Genomic DNA, 24331 nt, shown 5'->3' on the forward strand with positions numbered 1-24331 from the left:
ATAAACGAAAAACTAACCGTTGGATTTTTCTTAAATTTGGATATGTTATTCGAAACATATCAAAGCATATTCTGAACGGTGGAGATCGGATTCCGAGCAACTGAGCGAGAGAAACGAATTTCTGAACTTCGAAAGAATTTTAATGACTCGTGCAGAATTTTAGGAGCAAAATTTCGAAAATTTGGGGAGGAACTCGAAAAATTCATGTAAATTCTGAATAAGAGGATCCTCCTATTTATAAGGGTGATGTAAAAATCCTACCATAATTCGATTGATATTTCTTCCATAATTTCGATATAATTATTCCATAATTATCGAGATACTCATTCCTTAAATATTAGGATGCTACCTTGTTGAGAAAATCTACCTTGTGTGTAATATTTTCTTCCAAATTTAGTAGATTTCCAGCCTTAATTTATCGTGTATCTTGCACCGGATTTCGATTTCATGTATTATTTATATTTTCGAATTTATTATAACTCGAAAATAAATTCTTATACATGTCTATATTTAATTAATTACGTGTCCAAAAATTTGGGTTCTGACATCCCTCCTTCCTTATTGGAAGTTTCGTCCTCGAAACTTGAGTCGGCTTGATCTTGGAAAAGGTATGGGTATTGCTTGCACATTTTCCCTTCAAACTCCCATGTACTTTTCTTGTTCTGTGTAGTTTGACCATTGCACCTTGACGTAGGGAATGATACGTCGTCTCAGTACTTGGTCCCTGGTGTCCATCATATGAATATAGACATCTTTATATTTCAGCTTTTTCCCCAAGTTACCTTTGATCGTGAGCGGTTTAATTTCCACAACATGACTTGGGTTTGTGATGTATTTTCTTAGTTTGGACTTGTGGAATACATTGTAGATTCTAGATATATCTGGTAGCAATGCTATTATGTAAGCCAATGTGCCAATCTCTCCAGAATTTTGAATGATCCTATGTATCGAGGATTCACTTTTTCAACTTTACTGAATCTAATGATTCTTTCATTAGTGAGACCCATATATAAGGTGTTTCACCAAATGTGAATTCCATTGGTCTCCTATTAAGATTAGACTAACTCTTTTGTTGGTCTTATGTAGCCTTGAGTCTGTCTTTGACGGCGGCCACTTTTCCATTGTCTCTTGGATTAGTTCTGGCCCAGCTATGGCTATCTTCACTATTTTGTCCTAGTATAGTGGTGATCAATACTCTCGTCCGTAAAAGCTTCAAATATATTCATTCCAATATTTCCGTAATAACTGTTATTGTAGGATAATTCTATCAGGAATATATCTTCACTTCAATTTCTACTGAAGTCTATGGCACATGCCCTTATCAAATCCTCTAGGGATTGAATCATTCTCTCTGTTTTGCCATCAGTTTGAGGGTGATAAGCCGTACTAAGAATAACTTTTGTTCTCATGGCTTCTTGAAAGCTCTACCACAAACGTGACACAAATCTTGGATCTCTATCCGACATTATGATTGTAGGTACTTTATGTAGCCGTATAATGTTATCCATGTATAGAGTAGCCAACTTGTCAATATTATAATTTCTTTGGACGAGTACAAAGTACGCAGATTTTATGAGTCTATCTACGATTATACGTACCTTGTCGTGACTCTGTATTGACTTTGACAATTCTACAACGAAATCCATGGAAATATGTTCTCATTTCCATTCTAGGATTCTAAGGGTTGCAGTAGTCCTTCTAGTCGTTGATACTCAACTTTCACTTATTGGCATACTTGTCACTTAAATATAACCTCGACGACATCTATATTCATTCTGTTTCGCCAGAAACTTTCTTTCAAATCTTTATACATCCTTGTACTGACTGTATAGATCTAGAATGTTGACTTATGCGCCTCTTACATCACTTCTTATCGAATATTGTCGATGTCTGGCACACACAATCGTCCTCTCATCCCTAGGATTCCGTCTGGATCCACTTGAAAATCTGACTACTTTATTTCCTTGACTTGTTCTCTGAACTTTTCTAGTGTCATGTCTCAACTCTGATTTAACTTGACTGCTTCCCGAAGGCATTGTTTCGCGGAGAGTGATGTTATGTTATCTTACCCATGTTTGAATCAAAGCATCGGCTACCTTATTTGACTTGCTGGCGTGGTAGCTTATTGTGAAGTCAATGTCGGCCTCGAGTAACTCTATCCACCTTCTTTGCCTCATTTTTAATTCTTTTTTCATGCACAAATACTCGAGGTAGCGTCTCCAAATTTTAATTCTTTGCCACACTTAGCATCGTAGAGATAGCGTCTCCAAATTTTCAAAGCAACGATCACTGCTGCCAACTCGAGATCGTGAGTAGCATAGGTTTGCTCATGCGGCTTCAGTTGACTCGCCTGTCTCGCATGAGTACGCATCTGATATCTTCCTTTGATGCTTTACTGTAGATGGTAAAATCGTTGTCCTCAGTAGATAATACCAAAATTGGTGTAGATGCTAGCTTCTCCTTTAATGTTTGAAAGCTCTTTCACATCTTTCTCTTCAGTTGAAATCATAGTTCTTTGTGCGAGTCTCTCAGTGATACGCCTACTGAAGAGAAGCCATCGACGAATTTCAGCTAATAGCATGGTAATCCAAAGAAACTTCTAATTTCTGTTGCATTCTTATGTTTCGGATAACTTAGAATTTCATCTACTTTCTTTGGGTCCACTGATACTTTGATTTCAATCTTACATGACCTTATTCTGAATGCTGACATTGGGGTGTCTTCTGCTCTGACCTATAGCTGATGATAGCATGTCCTCAGGTCAAGCTTGGAGAAGACTATAGCTCATTTACGTTGATCGAAAAGATCTTTTATCATTGGAATAAGATATTTATTCTTGATTGTGATCTTATAGAGTTCTCTATAATCTATACACAATCTCATACTTTAATAATTCTTCTTTACAAATAGGACCGGGGCTCCCCAAAGAGATGCATTTGGCCTAATCCATTATTATTTTTTTATCTAACAACTATTGGAATTATTCTTTTAGCTCCTTGAGTTCATCTGGAGCCATTCGGTACAATTTATTGGAGATTAATGCATCACTGGTACCAAATTTATCTCGAACTCTACTTCTTAGTCCGAGAACATTCCAAGAAGCTTTTTTTGAAAAACGTTTGAAAATTTTCGTATTACTTGAATATCTTCCAATTTCAGCTTATCTCCTTCTTGCACTTTGTTCATCATTGCTAGGTAAACTTCTTCTCCCGATATTATGGATTTCCAATTCTGGGTAACAGAAAAAATGCATTTATGTTCCTTGGCATAGCCATGGTATCTGATTTCTTCTTGATTTGGGGTTCAGAGTTTGACATTTTTACTCTGGCCATCTACTCTCGCACGGCTCTTAGCTAATCAGTTCATCCTTAGGATGGCGTCGAAATCTACCGAAGTGAGTTGAATTAAGTCGGCACTGAATATATGCGAATTGATACTAATTTTATCTTATCTTGAAATTATCCCAATTACTATCTCAAAACTTAAAACCCATATAGAATATTGAAACTTAAGTCAGTATTGGTCTATAGCTTATTGACTTAAATCCCGAAAATTATAACCTAGTCGTTACCTCAAATAATTATTCTTTTACTAAATCTTACTTTCATCAAGATCACGAGCCTATCACGCTCTAAAACAAAGGAGTTCATTGAATGTCATTCTCTTTGAATCATTCTTAGTACCATAAAAGTCAAAACTTATTGTACTATACTTTCCTTGATACCCATCAATATCGCATAACTTACTTTTTTTTTCATAAGGTCGTAGCCTACTTGTTATCCCAAAATAATATAAATTCCTTAACCTGATGATATTTTATCACAAGATATTCCAATGTCCTACATATTTAAAGTTAGCGCTTAATATTCTTAATAACCCAAACATATTGCTCACACAATTAACTATCGACACAAAATCAACTTCTATAGTACAGTACCCAAAACTTATGATATAATCCTTATATCAACTTTTCTCATATTAGTTTTCATAAATAACTTATCATCCTCGAGTCAATTTTTTTTCTTAAATCAGAAGCTTAAGTCAACTTATCTCTGATAGATATATTCCCAAAATAAATACAAATACTAATTGTCTTCATAATAAAATTTCAAAAAAAATCGACAAGTAGTTCAAGAAACACGTTGAATGAGATTTTCGAGAAAGTTTCCAAAAGTAGAAAGTTTGGACATTGACCCATGGATAGAAAGAATACGTCGAGAGGATTCTAGAACAGTCGATGGAATTAAATTCTGAGTTTCCTATGAAAAGTTAGGAATTTTACGAAACTTTCCTAAAATAACAAAAAACGCGATTTCGGAGGTCCAAACGAAAGATTTTCTCGTTTTCGGACCACAGCCTCACATCAAAGTTGTGAATAATACTTGTTGAAAGTTCCGAACGGGACTGCATCAGCCTTTTGCCATAATCTGACAAATTTTTCTTCCCAACTGGATTATGAACCTGGCGGCTCTGATACCACTTAAATGTCACGCCCCGAGACCGGAGTTAGTTGACACCGGCGTTATTCAACAATCACATAATTGCTAAACAACAAGTCTCGTAGTACAGTATACACCAAAACCAGTTTATATCTTGGATTAGAAACTCACAATAACATATTCTTAATTAAAATTCTTCATGCGTCCACTATCAGTCCAAGAACTGGTGTCCGATTCCTTTTTCTCTAATTCTTCTTCTGATTTATCTGGGGAGGATAGAGTAAGGGGTGAGTATTTTGGGAAATACTCAGCAAGTGGGGGTTCGAGCACAACATAAAAATATTTACACCATTTTCGAAAATAACACATAAACATATCATCATATTCATATCATAACAGCACTACGATTTTTCCAACTTCTATGGTTTACTGATATCAGTCATAAAACGGTTCTATCCCACGTAAAGGGCCATATGTTGGAATTCCATCCATTTTCAGGGAATCCTTACAGTGCCAACACGTAACGTACTAAAATCGCAAAAAAAAAACGTAGAAACAGAGTGAAGGTGCTCAACCGAAACTTTCGAAAACGAAATAATTCATACGCAACATATTTTAAAACAAGCTCACTTACCTTATACTGGAAGAACACGTGAAGAACTCAGAAACATAGAAGAATCATGTTTCAAAAACGCAACATCACATCTACCGAAAATCAGTCGTCTTGTAAAATTTCTTGCACCTTATTGAACCGTTGGATCGGGTTCAAACTTTTAAGGTACGTTCATAAGTATGTTAAATAAATTATGAACGGTGGAGATCGAGTATGGAAGTCTTTTTGACTTGCTTATGAACAAAAACCGTAGGTATGCTGAATTCTCGCCTAAAATCTGGGCAGTTTTCTTGCAAAGACTATAAACGAAAAACTAACCGTTGGATTTTTCTGAAATTTGGATATGTTATTCGAAACATATCAAAGCATATTCTGAACGGTGGAGATCGGATTCCGAGCAACTGAGCGAGAGAAACGAATTTCTGAACTTTGAAAGAATTTTGATGACTCATGCAGAATTTTAGGAGCAAAATTTCGAAAATTTGGGGAGGAACTCGAAAAATTCATGTAAATTCTGAATGAGAGGGTCCTCCTATATTTATAAGGGTGATATAAAAATCCTACCATAATTCGATTGATATTTCTTCCATAATTTCGAGATAATTATTCCATAATTATCGAGATATTCATTCTTAAATATTAGGATGCTATCTTGTTGAGAAAATCTACCTTGTGTGTAATATTTTCTTTCAAATTTAGTAGATGTCCAGCCTTAATTTATCGTGTATCTTGCACCGGATTTCGATTTCCATGTATTATTTATATTTTCGAATTTATTATAACTCGAAAATAAATTCTTATACATGTCTATATTTAATTAATTACGTGTCCAAAAATGTGGGTTCTCACATGGATCAATATCTACCAGAAAGAAGCCCTTCACATTGGTGGATTGCGAGCAACAAAGTTTGAAGTGAGCATCCGAGGACCTTCAGAAGGATCGGTCTCCCAGCATTAGAGCCATGGCACTGATGGGAAAGGCTATGAAGAGTTTTCAACCATGTCAGCTCCAAAAGAGAGGTTATTTAACTATTTGGAAGACAAATGATGTTTGAAAATGTTTGTTCTATTATTGGTGCTTGGTTTTGTAAGCGCTCATCTTAGGCACGTCCATGGCATTGGTGTGCACACATCTCAAAAGCACTTTTTTACCTGGATTTCGATCTTTAAGTTTTCCATCTTTAAAGTTCACTAGGTTTGCGGACTGAAGTGCACTTTTGGATGAATAGAGTTCAAATTTGTGTCCAAATGATGTTGACAAGAGAAGGTAGTTTTCCGGGTCATGTATTCGCGTCTAAAGAGTGAGATTCATAGGTATTAGTTGTTGAAGTGGACGACTAAAATCTGTTGATAAATATTCTCCAACTGTAACATCTTACTCTTCTCAAACGACGCTTTCTTTACACTCAAGAACTACAAGTCACACTTGTAGTTTATAGAGATGAAGGTACATGGAGTTTCCACACATTAGCACATCATTTCTTCTTCACATAAAAAACCTAGTTTCACTTAAATTCATCGCTAATAACACTGAATTTAATTTTCATCGAGTTTCGCTTGCACTATTCCTATCATCAGGGTAGCATATCGTTTTGACAGCCTGTTGGAATCAGATTTGGATGTAAACCGAGAGGTTTGGAACATATGGCAATGTGTTCGAAACCGGATCGATCTGGTTAGGAGACAATTTATTTAATGACGAACCTTTCCCATCGAGTTGTAATAGCTATCATAATCATGACTGCTATTTGATAAAGAAAACACCTATAAACCATATAAAGTCAAACAATCATTTGAACAATCTCCACGTGAAATGAAAACATATGCTCAACAACATGCTTGTGGAACCGAAATCGAAATACATATTGTCATGAGGTTAAATACGCTGAATGTATAAACCAGGTTTAGTGAATGCCAAGGAACAATAGAACCCCTAAAGCTCAATATCATTCAAGATTGGTAAAGTTAAAAGAAACATGGTCCAAAACTAGCAAAATCCTATTCAAGCTCTCTGATAGAGAGAGAAACAATATCTAGGTGTTTGTGGCTCTGGTGTATATCTGCTGGCTTGAGTGAACCGACACCATTCTGATCAAACCTCGAGCCATCAGTTCCTTGATTGCTTTTCTTGCAAGTGATCCATTGATCTGTCGATATATGGATGATCAAGACAAATATCAAATGGATAGGTTGAGACCAGGCAGACCAACCATATCAAGAACAGCAATATCATGTGAAGTAACCCGGGGAGTGTGATGATATCTTAGAACAATTTTTTTCCAACGAGAGCTAGAAAAGTTCATCCACATGATTAAACTCAGATATATTTCATATCAAAAGAGCAAAATTTCTGAGTCCACAAGAATATTGGTAAAAACAACTTAAATCAAATTTTAAGGTTTATCTGAAGAATCTCCACACCATGTTATCAGACAGATAAATCAGTGAAATAAATACAATCGTGGGCACATCGGGTGGTAGTAATGATCCGCCCAAATGAATGAATGATACAATTAAGAAGTCAATAATATCACAGAACATAAAGCTTCAGAAAGTTCAACCGTATTCCATAAGGATTAAAGATATAAAAAAGATAGCGCAAGAAACATTCAAGAACATAGGAAGCAACTATACTGCTACTACCAAATTTGACCAAAGAAAAGAAAGGAATTATCAACACTGACTGCACCTACATTTACTCTAGTGCACAAAATAAGCGCTGAACCAGACGACTTATCATACAGAAATATAAGATGACCCATATCATGTCCAGATGTAAAAATAAAAATGACCAAATACAACTTTCATATATTCATCATTTCCATATTAGTACTTACGAAATCACCACACTGAAAAGTTGGCAAAGACACAATAACAGAGTAAACGAAGGAACCCAAAAACTAAATAAAACCAAATTCAGAGTATACCAAATGGTGCCGTTGCATAAATCAACCCAGTCTAAAAAATACCAATCCGCACAATAACAAAAAAAACCGAAAAATCCTAGATCATTCGAGCAAGTTAATATCCAATATCTCGAAGTGTATAGCTTACTCTGAGACGATCGGAGAGAACTGAAGGAGTGATGAGCTTGTACTTAGGCGCCTCGGACAGCAACTTATCGTAGGTTGCTTTATCGAACATCACCATGTTGTTCACCTTTTCCTTTTGCTTTCCCTTGCTCCACTTCTGCAAATTACATTTTGCCACAGCATTTAGACCAAATCAGACATTGCTTCGCGCACACATCGCCAGTAACACACACAACCAGAACCACACAAAAATGCACCTTCTTCTTCTGCTTTCCTCCGCCGGACTTCGCCGGTTTGGACGACGGTGGAGGAGCCTTCTCCTTCTTCGGCGCCTGCAACGAAAAAAAACCAAATTAACCCATAGAAAAAACTGGATAATTGCCTGTTTATGGCGTATGTGTGCACAAATCGCGAGAGACGGCGGCGACCCACCATCGTCACGGAAATACGTAGGCCGGAAGCGGCAGGGAGCAGGGGGCAACTAGTCGAGGAGGCGCAAGTACTTGTGTATCTGCGTTCTGGCAGGGTATCTATTTAGGGTTCTTATTTGCCATTCCGTATAAATGACGTCGTAGTTAACTTGGTCGGGCCTAAGTTCAATTTGGCCTGTTTCTACCACGGCCCAATAGTAGCATAATTTGTTGTAGGCCCTGCTCAGTAACGTGTCGGGCTTAAGTTCACTTCGGCCTGTCAATCAGGCCCCATTGCCTGGCCACAAAAAAAAAAAAAAAGATGCACTATTTTCCATTAATTAATGGTTGATTTGAAATTTTATTTAAATATATCAAATCTAGTAATAATTTTTTAAAAAATTATTAATTTATAAAGTAAAGAACTAAAGAGTAAATATGATATGTACTTTATGAATACATTTTTCATTCAATGATTTTACAAGCTTGTATATTACTCTGTACAAGTCTGTTTTATTAAATATGTCTAACTCGTGAGATGCTATAATATAATATAATATAATGACATGATGGTTTATAAGTCACATCTTCCGTAGAATTTGACTCAAACATAGTATGAAACAAAGTTATGTAGCCAAGTAAAATCCTATCATTTGCAACGCTTGTATGATTGATAAATTTTGTATAAAACGAGATGTCGAGCTCAAACTCCAATTTTTATTTTCGAGCTTATCCAACAAAGAAATTTAACCTAACTCATAATTATAAAAATTTGAGTATTTTGCAATCCAATATATTTCCAATGATCCAAATATATATATATATATATATATATATATATATATATATATATTTTTGAGTCAAACTTATTATTTAGAAACTCTATCTTATTAATTATTTTAATTTAACTTCATATGTTAGTTATAGGGGAGAGTGGAGTACCACTAATTATTGGTTATATTGACCTTGTAAATCATCAAATGAATACTCAAATTATATTTATTAAAACATATTGAATGGTTTTTTCTTTTTTTTTTTGCGAAAAAAAAAGTTTTCAATAACGGAAGCTATACGGTGACATTCGTGTTATTTTTTAAAAAACGAGGTTTTGAAATAATTGATAATTAAAAGTTTAAGTAATTTTATGTTTGAGTAATGGAACAATTGGGGTTTTAAAGTTATGATTTAAACATCATTTAAAAAGGAGTTGTATATCCAATTCAAATGTAATAATATATAATATAAATTAATCAAATGAGGTGGGCCCATAATAAATTTGGTTGCTCTCTTGTGAGACGGTCTCACGAATCTTTATCTGTTAGACGAGTCAACCCTACCGATATTCACAATAAAAAGTAATAATCTTAGGATAAAAATTAATATTTTTTCATGGATGACCCAAATAAAAGATATGTCTCACAAAATACGACATGTGAGACCGTCTCACACAATTTTTTACCTAATAAATTATACTTTTTTAGGATAATATATTTTTAACTTTATTGGTACATGCATTAACAAATTATAATTTGTTAAATAATATTTTTAAAAATTTGTTATAAAATCAGTTTAAATAATGACAAAGTAATATAAACAGATAATACATATTTTAATTGAAATAACTTTTATAATATATTCTCATTCTGAAAATAATAATATATATTATTTACGATTTTAATTTTCTATATTGTCAAATTTCAATTTTATATACAGTCATATTTTGACAATCTTAATTATTTTTTATTAAAATTTTTGATATAACATTTTACACGTGCATATTATATAGATGTTATGTTAATAATATATTAAAAAATATTTAAATTATAAAAATAAAAAACAAAGATAACAAGAATTTGAACAAATTACCAAAACCCTAAATTGACAACAAACGAACAAAATCGTAAATTGACAAAATAAAAAACCGAAATTGCAATTTACGGTAATTTTGCACATTATATGATAGATTTTCAATGATGAGAAACTACAACTGAAAGCGACGCTAGTTAAATGGGGAGCACTTGGAATTTGAAGGGAGTGGCTTGCATTACGCACAAAAACTGGTCAAAGTATAATTTCAAGAAATATGTAGATTTGTTCCTTTGGTGATTATCCCATAATTCTAGAATATATTCAATGGTGCAATGCTGTTTTGAAGAAAGAATAATGGGCAGCCATTGATTTCCTTTTTGAGGAATTTTTTGGTGTTCGATAATTTAAAACTCTGCCCTTTATTCTTTCTCGAACCCCGGCATTTTTGTACACTGGTAATAAAACAGGAAAGCTCTCCTTGTATTCGTTCTCTCTTTTTCCTCCGTGTGTTTCTCTCGCTCAATTTTCTTACTCGAAATTATCAAAGTTTTGCTCCTGTTTCGCGTAAATATTTCATCTTTCTTGTTATTGCTCTTGAGTTGTTTCTTGATTTAAGGAGTTGGGAATGTTGTATGTTTTTTATGGAATTGCTAAGATCGTGCGTTTACTTGGTTTGTGGAAGATTGTGCTACTTTGATCAAAATGAATATGTGCATGTTTATGGGATCAAAATGAAAAGTCCAGAAAGTTTGATGTTTTCTTTTTGATGAAATTCGACCATAAGTTTCCATGAAAATGCCAGAAAACCATATAATGTAGAATCATAACCATTATGAAACAATATCTAGATTATTAGCCATTTATTTCTTCTGATTCTTCTATAACCACCAATGTTTTATCTGACCCGATTCTTGCAAAAGGTGTAGGCAACCTGCAAGTTTGTAGCTCGTCCAAAGTCATCAAACTTGCGAACTGTAATCATGAGTGACACAATGTCTGGACCTCTTGAACGCCCCCTCAGGCCTAGTAAGTCTTTTTGTGCTCTGCGGTTTAGTTTTCATTTTCTCTTCAATCTGGTGTCGAAACGTAAGCTTGGTTTAACTTCATTCTTGATTTTTAGCCTTGTATACAATTTCTAATGGTCTAGATTGGTTTGAATTGTATTAAACTTGATCGCTGAATCTCAAGAAAATCTAGAATATTTATCTTGATGATGAGGATTACCATAATCATTTGAAAAAGATGGCCTAGAATGGTTCTTGGAATCCTGCAGAGAGGGCAGACGGACCCAAAAGGGGTCAATGGAAAGAAAAACTAAATCTGGTGTTATTAAAATCAAGTTCATCGGGTCCATCCCTGGAATACAGAACTTTTACTGTTGAAAAAAATCTTTGGCAGGTCTCGAGAAAATTGATTTTGAAAACACAGAGGACGAGAGGAAAACAAGGCTTGGATCTCTCAAGAAGAAGGCAATCAATGCCTCAAACAAATTCAGGAACTCTCTGACTAAGAAGGGCAGGCGTAACAGCAGAGTTATGTCTGTCGTGTTTGAGGATGAACGAGATGCGGAGGAAGATGGCAGCTGTTGATGCCTTGCGTCAGGTGCTTATCCTCGAAGAATTGCTCCCTTCAAAACACGACGACTATCAAATGCTGTTGAGGTAACTTTTGTAGAAACAAGCACCTATCTCAATACGGAAAGCTATAACTTCCCTTAACGGTGGAAGTCAAATCTTTTTTTATCATTTATTTATTATCCAAGCCTCATTGTTTGGAGACATCTGCTAATGAATCACATTGTTTTTGTCGCTTAAGTTATGCATCATTTTTTATATAATATATATTTGGGATGATGCAGGTTTTTGAAGGCCAGGAAGTTTGATATTGAAAAAACTAAGCAAATGTGGTCTGATATGCTTCAATGGAGGAAGGAATTTGGTGCTGACAATATCATGGAGGTATTCTATGTGATCTTAGTATCCTGCAGAAACTTCTATCTTTACCTGCAAAATAAATAAATTCTTGGCAAAATTAGCTTAACATTCATGTAAATTTTACGTAAGATCCTTCAAATTTTATGCTAGGATTTCGATTTCAAGGAAAAAAGCGAGGTCCTGAAATACTATCCACAAGGGCATCACGGTGTCGACAAGGAAGGCAGACCGGTTTACATTGAAAGGCTCGGTCAAGTTGATGCTACAAAGCTCTTGCAAGTCACCACAATAGAACGATATCTCAAATACCATGTTCAAGAATTTGAGAGGACATTCATTGACAAGTTTCCGGCCTGCTCAATCGCAGCCAAAAAGCATATCGACCAGAGCACCACCATTTTGGATGTCCAAGGAGTGGTACGTAGAAAAGGCCGTCTTTCATTATTTAATGTTCCAGGGTGGAATGAAGAGAATGTTGCGGTCGGATTTTGGATAGTAAAGGATAAAATCTTCTTTCATAGTTAGGATATCGCAGGAGCCTTTATGTAATACCCTGTCTCACATTGGATTGTGGGTGAGAAGTTAATGGCTTTTAATAGCATGCAATGAACATTTTAGTCGTTTTTATCAATTATCTTCTTAAATGGAGAATAGATGAGAAACAGTTGCTAGTAGATCCCATTATACAAAATCTCGTTCGTGCTGGCGCATGGACTGAGATTTGAGGCCATAATTTGACAGAAGTGAGTCTTTGTGCAGGGACTTAAAAACTTCAACAAGGCAGCTAGGGAACTCATCCAGTGCCTTCAGAAGATTGATGGGGATAACTACCCTGAGGTGTTTAGTTTTTTTCTTTTTTCGTTTCTAGAAAACCAATTCGTAGTTCCTTTCGTTTTTAACTTAAAGGTATGTATGATTCTATTTTTTTTTTTTTGTGATTTTTTTTAAAAAATTAGACTCTATGCCGCATGTACATCATCAATGCGGGATCTGGATTTAGGCTCTTGTGGAACACTGTCAAGTCATTCCTTGACCCAAAGACCACTTCCAAGATTCATGTAAGCTAATAAGCTACATTCACATCTTCAAAGTACATTACATATTCTTTTTCTCAAATTTCAACACTTTTGAGCCGCTACGCTCTCCCTTTTGCCAGGTTTTAGGCAATAAATACCAGAGCAAGCTGCTCGAAGTCATTGATGCCAGGTACAGTTACCGTAAAAGTTAAATACTCGGGCTTTTACCAAGAAACTAGCTCACGAGGAGATGAAATTCATACAAATTTTTATCATACAGTATCTTTTCGTTTGATCTTGTATCAGTGAGTTACCTGAATTCTTGGGTGGTACATGCAATTGTGCTGACAAGGGTGGATGTATGCTATCTGATAAAGGTCCCTGGAATGATACCGATATCATGAAGGTATTTTTTTATTTATTCAAATTGTATCAAGCTCTTTAATCCCGATTCATTTCTAGCATTTGTTTCGTATATATTATGAAACACTTGAAACCGGTGCTTATTTTGATTGCAAGATGGTTCGAAATGGTGAACACAAATGCTCAAACAAAATCGTCATTCCAGTTCTGGAAGAGAAAACTATCTCGGAGGACGAGAATGCTACTTCCAAGGTACTTGTGAGTTTAATACTTATAGCCCGTGCTCAGTTTGTAATGGCTGATACACATCAAACTGATAGCCCATTATGGAACACAGAATGTGAAGAAAAACAGCTCTTTTACCTCAATGGTGGATTCTCCAAGAGGTGCTAAGGACTATGCTGCAAATATGCAACTCTCCCCTGTTCATGAAGAAGTAAGTTGGACAACCTTCTGAGTATGTTAGCATTACATTCACTTCAAACATGATGCTATACACTTGGGTCATTGATCGTCATGAGGTCACGTGGATCCTGCATGGTTCCAGTAGAGAATCTAGCTTTTGATGACCTAAAATAACCGTTTTGCGGTTTATGGTGACAGAAGCCATATTTCTGCTAGGTCTCACATGATACAATGGTGATAATCGTATCTGGTGAGTACACGAGTGTCGAGTTAAGAAAGTTAGAACATTAATGGATATTGCTTCAAAGAACTAATATCGGTACAGGCGCTGCTCAAACTCATGTAGTTTCTTGCATTGACACACAAAAATGCATATCTAAAAGTTATCTGACTAAGAAAATAATCCCTCAGGTACTCAGGAACTGCCGTAGTCCATTTGCAACTGAATACGTACCTACGGTTGACAAAACTGTTACTACAACTTGGGTTAAAGGAGCAACAAATAACAACTTTGTTGTTGCCAAAGGTACATAATCGTCATCCTGTCATGCTCCCAGAATGTGATACTTTAAAAACAAACTCACTGATTTTCCGACCTATACGTATTCTGAATTTTAGCCACAGATTATTTCCCGATGCATGATGATTGCAAGCCATCTGAAAAACTCAGCGACCATATCTTCACTGGAGTGATGACTCTGGTTATGGGCGTTGTAACCATGGTTCGTATGACACGAAACATGCCTAAGAAGCTCACAGATGCAACCCTCTATTCGAGTTCCATGTATGGCGTTGATGTGATGGTTAAAGGTCATGCAAATGCCTATGAATTGCCTGGAGCTGCCATTTCCAGCGCCGATTACTTCACCATGATGAAGCGCATGAACGAACTCGAGGATAAGGTGATTGTCCTCAGCAGAAAGCCTGTAGCTATGCCACCAGAAAAGGAGGAGATGCTGAACAATGCATTGAATCGCGTTGATGCATTAGAGCAAGAGCTTTCTGCAGCCAAAAAGGTATCGCTACTTTTCTTATTATCTTCGATTTAGGCAGCTCTATGCTACACCATTCGCCTCTCACCCCTGCCACTAGTGCATCAAAGCATTTGATCTCTGTTGCAAATCTGGTAAAGAGCGAGCATTCACATGCATCATATCTTTTCCTCAAACTCATCACAATACGCGTATATTTGGGACGATTTCTTACACATTTTCACTGGTCTAAACTTTGCAGGCTCTTTACGACGCTCTCTCTAGGCAGGAAGAGCTCCTGGCATACCTCGACAAAAAGAAGAAGAAGAAGAAGTTCTTTGCTTTCTAAGTGCAGAAAACTAATGAAACTGTAACTTGGTAGCGTCTTGGTCTTCCATAGATGGCATTTTAGCTTCAAAAGATCGCCAAAACATTTGTGTGCACTGTTTTTTTTTACTAAAAATGAAGCATTTAATTTGTAAATTATAAAGTATGGTATTTGTGCTAGTTTCTAAGTGATGTTTTATAGTATTTGTTTGCCTTCGTTGATAGGTCAAGCAATCTTCTTGGGCTCGCTCCATTGTTTGTACCTAAACAATTTGCGGAATGTTTGTTTACTTTCCTTCTGAATGTTTGGAGCAAAGAATCATTTCATTTATTTTAATTCTTTAGATAATTATTATCAATTATTTATAAGTGAGGAAAAATTATATAATAAGATTGAAATGTAATAAAATAAATATTTAAAATCGTAAATATATAAAGACAAAAACTTGTATGAGACGGTTTCATGGTCGTATTTTGTGAGACGGATCTCTTATTTGGGTCATCCATGAAAAAATATCACTTTTTATGTTAAGAGTATTACTTTTTATTGTGAATATCGATAGGATTGATCCGTCATAAAAATTCGTGAAACGTATCACAAAAAACATATTATTTAATTTTAATAATTCTTTTTCGAAATAAGAGGAGTACGGAAGAGCGCCCGACTTTTGCTCTATAAAATGACAGCCCATAACGCCTTCTTTATCTTCTTCTTCTTCTTCCTACAGTGCTCTAATTTTCTGCTATTATTATTAATATCGTTATTCCTTCTGCCCCGTTACTCCAAACTCTGCTGAAATCTTTCTTGATTTTACCGTATAATTTAATTCTGTCACTTTTGAATCGATTTGATGCTGTGTTTGGGGATTTAATTTCAACTCGATCTTAATGCTCAATTCATTTACCCTAGTTCTTCATATTAATGTCTGCGATTCTGACTGAACTCTTCCTCTCTGAGGGTTTTATGATCAATTCATCTTACAGGCTCAGGGTACATCTAGTTCAATCCTTCTCTGTCGTCTTCCTCTACTGGTTTTATTGCATTTCATGATTTAGTTTTCTGAAGTAAACGATTATTATATTATATTATTAGTGGTATAAAATTATCGAATCAAGAACAGATATAGCTAAAGTAGATATAGGTTATCATCTGGGTCCTGCTGAATCGAACACTTTCAGCAATTTGAACTCGGATCTTGGTACTTTAATGGACTCGTCAAGTGGGATCTCTTCAATTTCATCTGGGTTTCAGAATTCAGGCTCCGAAGAAAATCTGCAGCTGCTACTATTGGACCAACGGAGAAGAAAGCGCATGATCTCGAACCGCGAGTCGGCTCGTCGGAGCCGGCTCAGGAAGCAGAAGCGCCTCGACGAATTGATGGCTCAAGTGGCTGAGATCAGGAAAGAGAATCGTCAGATCCTCACCCGCCTCAATGTCACCACGCAGCATTACCTGAATGTTGAAGCCGAGAATGCTGTTATCAGAGCTCAAGCCGCCGAACTGAGCCACCGGCTCCAGTCCCTGAACGAGATCGCCGGCTTTGTGAGCGTCTGTGGTGGCTTCTGCGCCGCCGCGGCTGAGGAGGAGCCTGCCTGTGTTTTGGCTGAATCGGCTTGGGATTACTTTGGGATTAATAATATGAGCCACCCGATAATTATGGAAGAGTTGCAATAAATAGTTTATGTTATGCTAATATCTAAGTTAATCTTCGCTAACATATTTTCTGTTATGATAGCTCATGATTATCTACATTGTTTAGATCGATGGATTTTTAAACATGATTTTCAAATCCACAAAATAAATATAATCAATTTGTTTAAGTATATAAGACCGAATGTTTGTCGTTTTACCAAAAGTTATAGCTAGTGGTAACAGTGCAACTCAAATCTTTTAAATCATACGACAGCTCAAGCATCACGTTTCGATTGTTCTATCCAGTATGGACATGTATTGCCATCCAATATTTCTCTCCTAATAATTGCACTTCTTGCCATCGATGTGAATCAAACTCGTGACTTTGACTCTGATTTCAATTGTAGGACCGAATGATTGTCTTTTTATTAAAAATTATAGCCGATTGTAACAATACAATTCAAGTCTTTTAAATAGTATAGCAGCTCAAACATCACGTTTCGATTATTTTATCAAACATATACAATTACTACGCATAACAAAATAGTTTATAGACCAATAGATTTGATTTTATCTCACAATTTAAAAGTGTATTTGAATCTATAATTGATACAATGATCTGAAATATGTTGTTTCAAATCAAATCCTCTTACACAAACACAATTGGAAAAATTTAGTGTGGTTTAGTTGCATCAACTCCTTGTGAAAGGTTTAAAAGGCATAAACCATCTTTAAAAAAATATTAATAAGTAAATATATCTTTCATTTTTTAAAATCAAATGCATTTCACTCGTATGTTTTAAAAATCAGGCACATTTATCCTATTTGATAAAGGAACAAAAGTTATTTACTCAAATCTGCTACTTAGCAAAAATGGTAACTTTAGTTATCTAATAAACCTCTTATTTATTATTCTAATCCAATCAAATCTTCGTAACGATCTTACGGTGGGTGACACAAACCTCTTTTATCCGAGAACAGGAAAGAAATTTTTGCAAGATAATTTGACAATTAATATTAGAAAAGTTCCAAAAAATTTGATTTGAAAAATATCTATAGTTTTTGTAGATTCCATTTGAGGAGTAAATCTCGAGCCAAAAAAGGATATTCTAAGTCGATGGTTGATACTTTATAATTTATCTGATATTAATATCTCAAATTTGAAAAGACGTCAAATTTGACAAATTATGGAGGGACTTAATTGATATTTGAATTGTTGAAATAAAAAAATTAAAATAAATGAGTGAGTAGAAATTTTTTTTAAAAACAAAACAAAGTGTAATATTAGTATCATATAACGGTAAAATTGGAAGAAAAAATTGTTATCTTTTCTGAGTGGTTACTATCATGTCATCAACTTTAATAAAATAGAATATGTAAGGCCATGTAATCAATTATCCGGTAATTTGGCATCATTAGAATAATTATTGAGTTGTAAATTAAAATAATTATTTTTGCCAAATAAATTCAAGAAGTGTGTTAAAAATATGTATTTTAGAATATCGGAGAATTTAACGATATAAAATACATATATAGTTTAAATAACACACGAGAGCAAAATAAATACAGACCGGGATAGATGGGTTTGAGTTACTATTTTAGTAACCAAATACACCATATATATATATACACATACACACAACTTACCTTTAAAAGAAGGAAAAAGAAGTGAGAGAAAGAAGAAAAGGGAAAAAGAAAGAAGAAATCCCAATTTTCGCAACCCTTTGAGCAGCTGTGGAAGAATCGCGATATCTCCTCCGTCCGGCGTTGAAATCTCGATCGGTTTGAGAGATTGTCTTCCTTACATCAGTACCTTCGTTTTGAGCCATAAAACGCGAATTTTGAGCAAGGAGGCGAGCAGATCGAAGCTCCATTTCATGACCCTGTTTCTGTGCAGTATTTTGGTGAGTTCGGTTCTTGTGCTTCTGAAATTCGAAGTTTTGTGTATTGTCCGTTAAGAATCTCGACTTGTGGTTCAAAAAGAACTTGTATCTCTGTTTGTTAGATTTCTATAGCCACTAGAATCATTGAATTTGGATAAGAAACGGATTTGATATGATTTTTCTACCAAAATGTGTCGAAACCGAATTCTGCAATTGAGCTGTGTAGAATACCTACTGTAATTCGGAATTATGACCTTCGTGCAATCGGATTCTGTATTTTGGGCTAAAATAAAAGTTGTAGAGCTATGTCTTTTCTTCGAAATGAGACTTGAATCGTTAATTTCCATTAAGAATTGAGAGAGTTATGCTTGTTTTACTGAAACTACGCAGTATTAGAGTTCTGTCAGCGAAATGTGTGAGTAGCAGCGTGTTCTTGTTAATTCTGGCATTAATCTACTCAGATTCTGGAATTGGTTTCTTCTAGAAAAACTTAGATATTTAATTGTCTTTCATTTCCATGTAGCGGATATTGATTTGGGTCAAAAATGAATTAGATATGAATTTTATGGTCATAGGTGCCGAATCTGAAACTGTAACAGAATTCGTTTTTCTAGATTTCTGGTTGTGGGTGTTTATCTGTGTCAAGATGATTGAATTTCTTGTTGACATCTTCTGATGAAATATGGGTTTTTGAGTTAGGACTCCAACCATGTATGATAAATATATTTTGGTTAAGTTTTGATCTTAAAACTTAGCATAGGTACAAGCTGAAATTTGAAAATATTGTTATTGAATTAGAAATTTACTCGACTTGTTATATTATCTTATTGTTAGGCCGAGGAGATCAAAGTTAAGCTTGTTGTCGTTATCAGTCGGTATAGGTATGTTACAGCTCGGTAACATACGACGGTAAAATATAAATTATGTTTAATTGTTATTCTGTGTTACATGGATCGTGTTTATGACTTGTTGACTGTTGTAAATTGTTAAATGCCTTCGTTGTGATCTATGCTTATTATTATGACATATTATTGGCATTTAGCATCGGGCATACAGTTATGACATTCATGTTGAGCCTATCGTTCTTGTTAGCCCATTGTTGATATCCGTTGTTATCTGGCACTGTTGTTTATCTCGGGATCATTGTGTGGCTGATAGGCCTATACACATGAGACCGTAGATGTGATTGAACAATCCCGCGGTTAGTGCAGCCTTTTGAGGTGAGCGCTGGGATTGTGTCATCTAGTTCAATCTGTTGTGCCATCCTGTTATATCGTATCAGCTGTATGGAGGCCGAGTCAGGGGTGTTATTTCAGCACAGCTTGGCATACCTCGCATACTTGGCAGGGCGGTTTAGCTGCATGACGATGTAGCTCCCCTGTGTTGTTGCTCGAGCATTATTCCAGATCCTGATTATTCGTTGAGCCTTTCATGCATTGCATATTACATTTTATTATATGATTATGCATGATTTTTGTTATTGTTGTTATTGTTGGACTGTTTCATACAAGAATCCTAACCTCAGTTGTTTACTAGGGGGCTGCTATGGTTGCTTTTGGGCACCATGGTAGATCTCCCGAGTCGTTTTGCAGCATCAGGCCGGGGTTCCGCCAGTGGAGCTCGGGATTGAGGTTGGATTGCTTGGTTCTGTTCAGTGGAGTCTCCCAGTTAGTCTATATGTATGTCTTGAGTTGTTTCAGTCTTGTATTGTAGTTTATTTGCCAGGGGATGCCCCGTGTATCTGTAGTAGTATTTGGTTGTTTTGTGATGTTATGAGTCGACTCTATGATGTTGATGATCTGGTGAGTATTTGGTAAGTTTTAATTTTTGTTTAGTCCTGGCCAGTGCGGCTATAGGTTGTTTAATTTCGGTTTTGTTTTAATGACTCTAGTGGGAGTATATTTTGATATAAATTGTTGCTTGAGTTTTTCGGGATGTCCTATTTACGGGGAGGTCATGCCGAAATTTTTCTAGGCCCTGAGGTCCGTTTTAAAGTATTTTAAACCTTTTTCCGCTGCAGTTTTAAGTCAAATCATTATTGTTTGATCATTAATTGTCATTAGAGTAAATGAGCCTCACAGAATATATATATATGTTGGGGGCAATTAATGTCAGAGCATTCGAAACATGATGTTTGTGCTGTTATATGATTTAAAAGATGTGAGTTGCATCATTAATATAAGATATAACATTTGATCAATCGACAAACGCTCGGTCCTATAATTGATATCAGAGTCAATGTCACTGATTTGATTCTTTAAAAATATGGATAAAGGACGTTGTTTTTTTAATTATGCAATGACAAAATTAACATTCTATACACATTTTTATGTACGTCATGAAACAAAATATATTGCATTCTACTTCATTATTTTTTTGAAAAACATTTTATTTTATTGTATATATCTACAAAAGTGTGGATGATGAAAAAATTTCCTATTGTAATTAATAATATAAATATATTATAAAATATAATATGTTAACTTTTTACATGTTTTCTTAGTGAAATATTTAAATATAATGTCTAAATTAATTAAACAAACAAAATATTGTCTAAATTAATTAAACAAACAACAATCACCTAAAAATTGTTCAAAATAGTTCTTCGTTCACTAAATATCATATCAAAATATATAATATCAATAAAAATATAAAAAAAATATTAATTTATTGAAATTTCGTTTTTTCGGTTTTTTCGGTTTTGACATATATAATCCGAAACCGAACCAAATAAACTTCGGTTTTAATATTTATATCCGAATTACTAAATTCGACTTTCGGTTCGGTTCCATTTTCGGTTTTTTCGGTTTGAATTTTCGATTTTTTCGGTTTTATCCGAAGTTTGAACACCCCTAGAATGGAGAGTCATTTAAATAAATTCTAAATTAAATATATTGACAAATGAAAAACTAAAAAAAGTAATGAAAGAAAAATAAATTTAATCAAATTTTTAAAATTAATTTTGTCAAATTACTAATTTCTAACTTCATGAACAAATATAATATTTTAAAACCCAAAATTTAATTGTGAATTAAAATATTATTGTCAGTAAATTTACTAAAATTGAATAAGAAGTACCTATAAAATCATATACATATATTATATGATTTGATACTAGAAATATATTTTTGTAAAATTGTTATATGAGAAAGAGTCATGTGAAAAATCAAATCAATTTTTCATTAGTTTTTTTCCCACTAATTCTAATAATAAATAAAATAAATTGAATGATTAACTATTTTAACTCCTCCCATAACTTCTTTTTTTATTTGAGTATCTCCTTAATTGTATATTATCAAATATTACTTAATCACAAAAAATATTGTGAGACGGTCTCACTGATCAATTTCGTGGGTCGGATATCTTATTTGAATCACCTATTAAAAAATATTAATTTTTATGCTAAGAGTATTACTTTTTATTGTGAATATCGGTAGGGTTGACCCGTCTCACAGATAAAAATTCGTGAAACTGTCTCACAAGAAACTTACTTATAATTAATTTTAAGAATAATGATATGACAATCTGTTTGCATTATATGTGTTCACTATTTAATTTACGTTATTTATTTATTTCATATTTGTTATTATTAAATTTATATTTTCATTTCATTATAATATAATTATTCTTCCTGAAAAATTAAATATATTTATAATTATTTTAACTAACTTTAGTTTTCCAATTTTGAAAATCTCATACCATCTACATAATTCGAAAGACTATATAATGATATATTTTAAAATTTTAATATCGTAAAACATATATGGAAATTGTATTCTATATTTTTTTTTAATTTTTATCAACTTTAATTTTCTAAAATAATTTATTATAAGATTAATGGGTCAATGACTATGAATGTCAAATTAAATGTTAATATCAATCATGATTTAAATTTTATAACTATTATTTCTCTCTTTAATTTCTTTGAATACTCACAAATGATCCACCTTATTGTCATTATTTTTCAGAGTATTTATTATTTGTTAAGGGCTTAATATTGAAATGTTGATATTTCTTGAAAATTGTATTTATGATAATAATTTTGATATCCGATTTCTCTCAAAAAATTACACACGAGTAGGGTTTTTTTTTCCCAAGTATCATGTCATCCATTTTTTTCATATTATACTTATTATTTACTTCTACGATATATGTAAAGTGAGATGTTGCAACGATAATAGATATTTGATGTCAAACTATAAATTTGAATTGACATATGTTGTATTATCTATATATTCATTTCATCCCCATCTAAATCGTTGAATTTTTTTTGGTTACTTTCCCTAATACATGGTCCGTGGAAGGATATACATTTTTGTTGAGTTTGTTTCACTCTATATTGTTTTATATATGTTTTGTTTTTTATCATTTGCTTATAATACAAGTTTTAGTTATTGTATTTTTGATTTTTTATATATATTATTAATTCATATTGTATATAATTAATATTAACGTGTATCACACGTATTTCATGTTATCAGAGTCCGACTCAATGCAATAATTGAAAGAAAGAAATCTTGAGACCAAAAACAGTATATTTATACTAATGATAATCACGTAACTTCGTGATAAAATTCCTTAAATTTCGTGTGGGGCTTAATGTAATCAATTGGTAGCAACAAAAGCAAAGAAAGATAATACTTGTCATGTCATTTGGCGCAATAAAACACATAGATGATGCAAACTTTGACAGGAACCAAACAAGTTGGCAAACAAAGTTGTGCACTTTCTACACTTATATATATATATATATATATATATATATATTGTTGTTGTGAAAAAAAGTCAAGTCCTTATCAATATGACATGTTGAGTAAATTTAATCGAATTTCAGAAACCTTCAAAATCATTTTTTTAATCCATTTTCACCATAACTTTATATGAAAAATATCATATTAATCACATCAATTTCTAAAATTGACGAAAAATGAGCTTCAAATTAATGACAAAAGGTATTGCACCAACTTTCGAAAATATCTAGGTTATACTATACTACAATCGGAGAAAGACTTTTTTTTTTTTGTATAAAATGGTGGTGAGAACTATCTCATGTCTTAACAAACACGTGAGACTCATCGATATTTTTTTTATTTTCAAAGGAGATATTATCGCGATAACATATGTATAAATACACGGAGAGAAGTGTAACATAGAATCACAAAAAAAAAAAAAAATCTATAGAAGTACTTTCATAAGACTTGATTTTGGACAAATTTAAGAGTTTTGAGAAGAAAAGATTAGAATTTATCATGATTAAGGAACCCCGTCGTTTGTTATTAACGATAGAACACAGAAGAAAGGATAAAAGGGTTGATCCAAAAAAGTAAAATTTATGATATTGAAAAACATAGAATTGGAAAAAAAATACATAAAATATGAACCCGAAATTCATTAAAAAGGAAACGAGTTGCAAGTTGATGTCCTAAGAGAAAAATGGCTAATGCAAGTCTTTTAGATTCCAACAACAATGTTTCAAGTAAAAAAAAAGAACAAAAA

The 24331-nt window shown here is 33.8% G+C and overlaps 2 protein-coding genes and 1 pseudogene across 2 annotated transcripts; 2 read left to right on the forward strand and 1 right to left on the reverse strand.

Moving 5' to 3' along the window:
- Positions 1-6861: 6861 nt before the first annotated feature.
- Positions 6862-8655, reverse strand: LOC142519445 (small ribosomal subunit protein eS25). The gene is made up of 4 exons (XM_075622469.1): positions 8517-8655; positions 8342-8416; positions 8107-8241; positions 6862-7199 (listed from the first exon to the last, which is right to left on the reverse strand). The coding sequence occupies exons 1-4, from the start codon at positions 8517-8519 to the stop codon at positions 7086-7088; spliced, it is 327 nt and encodes a 108-aa protein (XP_075478584.1). The 5' UTR covers positions 8520-8655; the 3' UTR covers positions 6862-7085.
- Positions 8656-10844: 2189 nt separating this feature from the next.
- Positions 10845-15536, forward strand: LOC142519333 (phosphatidylinositol/phosphatidylcholine transfer protein SFH3-like; annotated as a pseudogene).
- A 705-nt stretch (positions 15537-16241) lies between these two features.
- Positions 16242-16994, forward strand: LOC142519819 (basic leucine zipper 43-like). Its single transcript, XM_075622842.1, has 2 exons — positions 16242-16310; positions 16413-16994. The coding sequence occupies exons 1-2, from the start codon at positions 16242-16244 to the stop codon at positions 16992-16994; spliced, it is 651 nt and encodes a 216-aa protein (XP_075478957.1).
- The last annotated feature ends 7337 nt before the right edge of the window (positions 16995-24331 follow it).

Source organism: Primulina tabacum, chromosome 11 (assembly GCF_025594145.1).
Source record: "Primulina tabacum isolate GXHZ01 chromosome 11, ASM2559414v2, whole genome shotgun sequence".
NCBI lineage: Eukaryota > Viridiplantae > Streptophyta > Magnoliopsida > Lamiales > Gesneriaceae > Primulina > Primulina tabacum.

Bases quoted from the DNA above. Each gene is read 5' to 3' on its own strand.
- LOC142519819 (XM_075622842.1), top strand. From the start codon at position 16,242: ATGTCTGCGATTCTGACTGAACTCTTCCTCTCTGAGGGTTTTATGATC. The intron at 16,311-16,412 runs GTACATCTAGTT...TTATATTATTAG, and splicing joins ATTCATCTTACAGGCTCAGG to TGGTATAAAATTATCGAATC.
- LOC142519445 (XM_075622469.1), bottom strand. The intron at 8,242-8,341 runs GTGCATTTTTGT...TGTAATTTGCAG, and splicing joins GAGGAAAGCAGAAGAAGAAG to AAGTGGAGCAAGGGAAAGCA. The intron at 7,200-8,106 runs GTAAGCTATACA...ATATATCGACAG, and splicing joins TTCTCTCCGATCGTCTCAGA to ATCAATGGATCACTTGCAAG.